The sequence below is a fragment of the Xiphophorus couchianus genome, chromosome 14, assembly GCF_001444195.1.
Source record: "Xiphophorus couchianus chromosome 14, X_couchianus-1.0, whole genome shotgun sequence".
Classification (NCBI taxonomy): domain Eukaryota; kingdom Metazoa; phylum Chordata; class Actinopteri; order Cyprinodontiformes; family Poeciliidae; genus Xiphophorus; species Xiphophorus couchianus.
In genome coordinates, this window is record NC_040241.1 from 4,593,648 (window position 1) to 4,600,726 (window position 7,079).

The following is a 7,079-nucleotide window of genomic DNA, read 5'->3' on the forward strand; positions in this document are numbered from 1 at the left end:
TCTGTGTAGGAAAATGTTGATATCTTTTATAAATACAGGGTTCTGTGGTCATATTATTTCACTATTATTTTATTAATATTGTATATTAATATTGTGTTGTGGATTGCCACAACCCGACTTCCTATCAAGCTATAAGAATAAAGGAAAACATGCCAACAAAATGCCTCAGACCTGCAACCCATAGGCGGTTCTAGACAGAGGCTGGTGGAAGTGGCTCTTTGGCTCTCTTTGCCTTATTTTTTGTTTCATTCTGTTTTAATTGCCCTCTAGCATGCAATTTATTCACACGTATGTACATTTATTATTATTTGATGCTTTAATTAAAGATTAGTTGTACAAGTTTATGTGTGTATCAAACAAATTAGTTATCAGTGTCACTAAAGCCCTTATACTCAAAAACGTTGGTGACCCTTGTTCTAGGCATTTGAGTTTAAATGTCTTTACTCGACAACAGTCTTTACTCTTTAACCCTAACCCCCCTAACCAATGTAGTAATCTACATTGGTTTTGTGATGTATCTGAGAAGTCAGATCAGATGCAGTGTCCATAATAATTACATTAGGGAGGCAAAAAGTACCTAAATACCATGATGACTTGAATTTAATTACTATATTTTATACATGCACGAATAAGGGCGAGCTTTATGGACATATTAAACCTGGGTGGGGAGGGGGGTGCGATTACGTGTTCGCATACACGTCAGAAAGTTTGTAGTTGCGCCCCTGGTGCTGCCACCACTGGATGTACAGTAGACACTAGAGTTCATCTGCCTCTCTTCTTAGGGGCTGTATTTTTTGGCTATGCACAGAATATCTTTTTCTCATGGGGTATTCTTTGTAGCTGTTTTTAATGGTGAGAACATTTTTTAAAGTAAAAATTTAACGTTTTGGTTGAATAAAGGACCATCGTGAGCCAATCTTACATTTTTATGTAAACCTCAACAAAGAAGTCAATTTCTGACATTTCGGGTCAAAACTTTTGAGCGACATGACTGAAACGCATTTTAAGTTCTTGAATTTGGACAACTATTTTGAACGTGAATGACATTTTTCCTCTGCTTAAAAAATCGAAAGTCCTCGAACTTCGCATGTATTGAGTAGATTTATTCACGTTTGTGTTATTTCTCGTGTAGATAAATAACACAAACTTTAAGTTAGCATAGCTTTTCGTTGTTTTACACCTTATGTAGACTTTTCTAATTATTGACGTTTATCAAAATTTCCACACTGGGGTTGTCTGAAACCTGAAGTGAGAATTCTTATGTTCTTGAAGGCGTCTGTCGCTCCTGACTGACGTCACATATGCGCAAATGACATCGTGTGTTTGGCAGAGAAATACTCGTGCGTTGTACTGTTTTCCTCCATTGTTGCAGTGATTTCAATTGTTTACGGAACTTTTGAGCGGTCAGTAAAACCCCCCAGTTAGCTGTGGCCCGGCCGGCCACCTCAGCGAGCTGCCATCAGTCACTGGGTCTCAGATGGCGGATGTTAGCGGGGAAACTTCAGCTTCTCCCAGGCAGAGGAGTGAATGCAGGAGCGAGACTGGAGATGCTGTCCCGGGAAACCAGACCCTGTCCAAGAGGCAGAAAAAAAAGCTCCTGAAGCAGCAGAAATGGGAGGAAGAGAGAGAGCTGCGAAAGTAAGCGCTACACTGTCTCACAGATGGCGTTTCAAATGAACCCTGGTTAGAGCTGGACCAAACTTAGACCGAACTGTCACCTCCGTGGAGGAATCTCTGCATTCCTTTAAAGGAGTTTGCTGATGGCTTGAATATACCATCAAGCCATCAGCAAACTCCCTGGACTCTGAGCTCCTTTAATAAATCTGTTGAAACTCTGACATCCCCCGTGGATCGTTGACCTTCATTTCAGTTTTACATAAACTGAAATGAAGTTTCATTTCAGTATTACTAAGATCACACCAGCTATTAAACAGCTTTTAGTTTGGGAGGCACATGTAAAGGACTGGATGAGAAGTTACAAGTGTCACATTCATATATTGCTTTAGTTACACCGAGCATTCAATTATCTGATATCGAACTTGTGTCTGAACCAGACAGAGAAGAAAGGAGAGGAAGCAGCAGCGCAAACTGCAGCGACAGAACACCCAGCAGGAGAACAGAGGAGAGGGTCCGAGTGGCCGGAAACGGCCATGCACAGAGGCCACGCCCAGCTCTCTCAGGCTGCTGGTGGACTGCAGCTTTGACGACCTCATGCTCATCAAGGTAAGCAGGTTTGAAGTAATGGATCCTGGCTGGAAGAAGAACCAGACCTCCTGACTGTTACTGCTGCTGCGTCTTCAGGACGTTCGTAAGCTCCACAAACAGATCCAGCGCTGCTACGCTGAGAACAGACGGGCTTCACACCCTGTTCAGGTCAGGGCTTCCCATGTCTACATCTGTGTGAGCCTCTGAAATTATGTGCAAGTGTGACACAGCATGTTCGTCTTCTTCTTCAGTTTTATCTAACGAGTCTGGGAGGACAGCTGAAGCAGAGCATGGATGAGAAGGACAAAGGATGGGTGAACTGGAAGGTATCTGCAGCCAGCCCTGCTGCCTGTTCTGGAAGCAATTAACGAATTTTAAATATTATCGTAACACACTTCTTTTTATAGCAAGTTGGTTAGCAAGTCTCAGACATACACCAATCAGAATCTGCCATATTGTATTAACAAAAACTCAAAGATATATTGGAATGGACTTTGTAGAACTGGGTTGGAACACAAAGGACAGCAGAGCAGGTGAGGAAGCCAGTCCTCATCTTTTAGACACATTAAACACTCATAAATATATCTGCATCTCTGGGATGATGAAAAAATCCATGTTTTAGGAGGAAACGTCACTTTTTTTTATTTGGGGTGCATCGATTGCAGTTTTCTGGCTGATCACCATTCTTTAAAAAACCTGACCTGCTGATTCTGATTTTGGTCGATACCAATTTTCTTGGTCTGAATAGTCGCTAAATGTAGCGACAAAGTCAGTGGACTGACTATTGTTAACCGCAGACGTGCATAAGTGACCTGGTTGATTTGTCAGGCAGTCCTCTCTGACAGCAGGGCAAATGGGCATACTGACCTTTGTGGAAGTAGATAAGATCGGTTTCTCGTGTAAATATCAGCCAATAACCCAATCAGCTGATTTAATGAGCAATAAATAAGCTCAATAAATCAGAGCTGATTTATTGCTGCACCTCTAGTTTTAATCAGAGATAAGATTTCAATTTGATTTTGAAGTGTGGTGTGAAAGTCTTCAGTCTTTATTTTTGTTACTTTGTTGCTCATTTTTAGCCAATCTTTTTTTTCAGAGAATCTGCGTGATGCATAGGCTGTTTAACATCAACCCACAGTGGAGATGGAGAGTTTCTCGACTACTCAGTCAGCATGGCCATTCTTGATATAATGAATTTGTTCTTTTAATGATGAATTTGAGCTGTTTATTAATTTCTTTGTTGTTGCTGTTTATGTTTCTGGAAAAAAGAGAAATGGAAGGAGGTTGGCCATGTGATTGTGATTTAGCACAGGGTGATGGGTGCTTAGCTGAAGCAGAGAATGAATGTCAGTGGTGTAGTAACTTTCATAGGTTGTTGAAAGTGTAGAGAAATATTTATATCTGTTATGGGCCACAACAGCAGTATAAATATCAGATATTGGCCCAAATTTTTATATCAGTGCATCCCTAATATTTTTTTTCCTGTAATTTAAATCAGGAACATAGAAATAAGTTGGCTTATTTCTATGCACTCAGACACAGCTCGGGTCTTTTTCTCTAAAACATAGAGCAGCTGACCCCTTCCCCACTAGTTTCTGTAGTCTTTCAGACAGCTATATTTGTAGCAAAATCAGAGTAATTACTTTAGTGTTTCCCTTTATATCAATATAAAATTTACTGTTTTGGTAGCAAATAGGCTCCTACCCAGAGTGACACCATCTGTCACAGTTTCTAAGGAATTCCCATTTTTGGGTGTGTGACTGCAGTGTTGTGTGCATATCTGCGTGCTCACATTGTGTTCAGGATATCACCATTAAAGCAGAACACTACAGTGAAGTGGTGGTTAAGGACGAGCTGGTGTACCTGACCTCGGACTCCCCCAATGTAGTGGAGGAGCTGGACCAGAAGAAGGCCTATGTGATTGGAGGCCTGGTGGACCACAACCACCATAAGGTGTGTACTGGTCCGCAGCTGCTGCAGGTACAGCCATCAGCTCACTCCTGGGATTAGGTTGACCTGCAGGGATCTGTGTTGCAGGGCATTAGTTATGAGCGGGCGAAGGAGCTAGGGATCGGCCATGCACAGCTTCCTCTGAGCAGTTTTGTTAAAATGAACAGTCGGAAGGTTCTGGCGGTCAATCATGGTAAGTAGTGACATTCATTGATGACAAACAAATCCATATGATAAAGATATAGGGTGGAGGATGTTGATTTTTGTTGCTGCTGTTGAGCCATTTTTGACTCAATTTGGCCATATCTTTAGATTAGTTTACTGAAACAAATATTTCCTAATATAGGAGCTTTTCTCACTGAATAAAGGAAAAGTTGTATTTGTCTTCATTTTCACGGTGTGATAATGCTGCTGAAATAAAAGAGAATATTTTTGATTTACTTTAAATATCATGGAAAAGTCCAATACATTTTCTCCCTTATTTCAGGAAATGAAACTCCATTATTTAGATTAATCACAGCCTTTATTGTAATTTTGAAGATTGTGGTTGAAACCCCAAAATTCTGTGTCTCAGAAGATTAAAGTATTACATAAGATTAAAAAAAATATTTTAAATGGAAGTATCAGGCTTATGAAAAGTTTGCTTGTGTCTATGCACTCAATAGTAGGTTGGGACTCTTTGCATGAATTACTGCATCTGTGCAGCATGGCATGGACAACAACACTCCATTGGTTTTCTATAAGTACTATTGCAAATGCATGTAGAAAGAAATTAGCATATTTAAGTGAATCTGACTCAGATATGAAATATGAGCATCTTATTGGAATAGTTATTTCTTCTACAGTATTTAGTGTTGAATTCTCATTTGTTCTCCAGTTTTTGAGATTATCCTGGCTTATCTGGAGAAGGGCAACTGGCAGGAGGCTTTCTTCACCGTTCTACCTCAGAGAAAGGGAGCCGTAGCCGTCAGCCAGGATGGAACAAATCGCCAGGAGATCCAGGATGATGATGAAGGTCCCGGTACTGACTCGGACCTGGACGCAGCAGAGCAAACAGCTATTAGAGACCAAAACTAACTAATGGACACATCCTAGCTTAGTACCAACATCTGAGGAACTGAAAATGTAAAAAAAAAAATCATTTTCAGGCACTTTGTTTTACTGTGTATTTATTAATGTTTTTTATGTTTTACTTTGCTTTAGGTATTTGTAGAAATTATGTTTCTCAGCAGTTTTCTGGCATATTATTTTCTTTCTGTTAGACTTCTGTTGTTAGGACCTACAAGCAGAAATGTCAGACCTGTGCCAAATTGAATAATTAAAAAAAAAGAAAACATTTGTTAAAGCATAAAACCAAAACACAACTCTTTGTTGGCATTTTGTTCATCCATTTTGGTAAAAATGAGCTTCAGACCCTACTGAAGTTTATGTTCTGGCTCCTATGAGGTTCATTGAACACTAGAGTTTCTTCTCAGACTTGAGGCATATTTAAGCATTGAAAACTCATGAAACTCAAAATATCGACTTGGTTCCAGCTTCAAACAACCAGAACTACTGCTTCTCAGCATTTCTATGCTGTTACAAAGCTAATAAAGCTGAAAATTGAGCGTAGTGCTGAAAATTCACATATTGTCGGGTTCTGGGGGTCTTGGTCGTTTTTTCCTTTTTGTTTTTCTTTTTCCCTCTTCCTGGTGTCAGTCTGTAGCATCACTGGCCCACTAGATGGAGCCAGAGGCTGTCTACCTGGGAGGCGCGCCCATGGGTTTTAAGAAACCTGGCGGTCATCATCTCATCATCCTCTGGAGGTTAAAGAAGCTGACTGCCAGCACTTCGACGCCGGAGTGTTTTACCTACTTGGTAAACTGAGCCCCCTCGGAGCTAGTCCTGTGAGCCTTTTTTCTTCTAGTAACTCTTCGTTGTCCGCTGTGCTCTTCAGGAATTGTTTACTCCTTGAGACGATTTGGATTCTCCAGAGTGACTTCCATCCTGGCTTTTTGGTTAAAGCCCTCCTCGTGACGCCGTGGACGGTACCCACTGGTTGCCCGAGTCCCGTTTTCACCTCTCCCGTCAGATCTCAAGATTCTCAGTTGTCATCGGCTGGCAGTCGGACCTCACCTCCACCTCCGTCAAGTCATCACTTACCTGCCCGCCCTCCACCGCAGCCTCCTTGCCGAGGATCCCGCTCGTTTATGGAAGCCAGATCCGTTAACTTCAGCCTCGAACCCACAGACTACCTCCCTGATTGTGATCATTCTTTCCCAAGTAAGAACAGATCTTTTCCTATCGTAACTCCCGTTTCCCATTTGACCCGAACTCACCATCTCCTCCTTTTCCTCTTTCTTCCAGACTCCACCCCAGGATCCCCACCATATCACATTACTTTTCTTCAATAAAAAATCTTTAACTGTTTTCTGTTCCCTGTGGTGTTCTGCATGTGGGCAAAAGCTTTAACGCCAACATGACACATATTGTCACTTTTTCACTTCTCTCGCCGAGAAAACGCCTTTTTGGTCTCTAACATTCAAAACTTATGAAACTCAAAATTTAGACTTGGTTCCAGCTTCAAACCACCAAAACTACTGCATCTCAGCATTTCTATGCTGTTCCAAAGCTAATAAGGCTGAATATTGAACGTAGTGCTGAAAATTCACATATTGTCACTTTTTCACTTCTCTCGCCGAGAAAACGCTTTTTTGGTCTCTAACATTCAAAACTCATGAAACTCAAAATTTAGACTTGGTTCCAGCTTCAAACCACCAGAACTACTGCATCTCAGCATTTCTATGCTGTTCCAAAGCTAATAAGGCTGAAATCTGAGCGTGGTGCTGAAAATTCACATATTGTCACTTTTTTACTTCTCTCGCTGAGAAAACGCTTTTTTGGTCTCTAACATTCAAAACTCATGAAACTCAAAATTTAGACTT

The 7,079-nt window shown here is 41.0% G+C and overlaps 1 protein-coding gene across 1 annotated transcript; it reads left to right on the plus strand.

Moving 5' to 3' along the window:
* Positions 1-1,277: 1,277 nt before the first annotated feature.
* On the plus strand, positions 1,278-6,562 carry trmt10a (tRNA methyltransferase 10A). The gene is made up of 9 exons (XM_028038573.1): positions 1,278-1,638; positions 2,055-2,223; positions 2,302-2,373; positions 2,457-2,531; positions 4,009-4,158; positions 4,243-4,348; positions 5,033-6,012; positions 6,092-6,417; positions 6,502-6,562. Exons 1-7 carry the CDS (start codon positions 1,478-1,480, stop codon positions 5,230-5,232), a joined length of 933 nt encoding a protein of 310 aa, XP_027894374.1. The 5' UTR covers positions 1,278-1,477; the 3' UTR covers positions 5,233-6,012; positions 6,092-6,417; positions 6,502-6,562.
* The last annotated feature ends 517 nt before the right edge of the window (positions 6,563-7,079 follow it).

What these genes read in the sequence shown, in the direction of transcription:
- trmt10a (XM_028038573.1), top strand. Translation starts at nt 1,478, where the DNA reads ATGGCGGATGTTAGCGGGGAAACTTCAGCTTCTCCCAGGCAGAGGAGT. An exon ending in ACGACCTCATGCTCATCAAG is followed by an intron (nt 2,224 to 2,301) that starts GTAAGCAGGTTT and finishes CTGCGTCTTCAG; the next exon opens with GACGTTCGTAAGCTCCACAA. An exon ending in TGGACCACAACCACCATAAG is followed by an intron (nt 4,159 to 4,242) that starts GTGTGTACTGGT and finishes TCTGTGTTGCAG; the next exon opens with GGCATTAGTTATGAGCGGGC.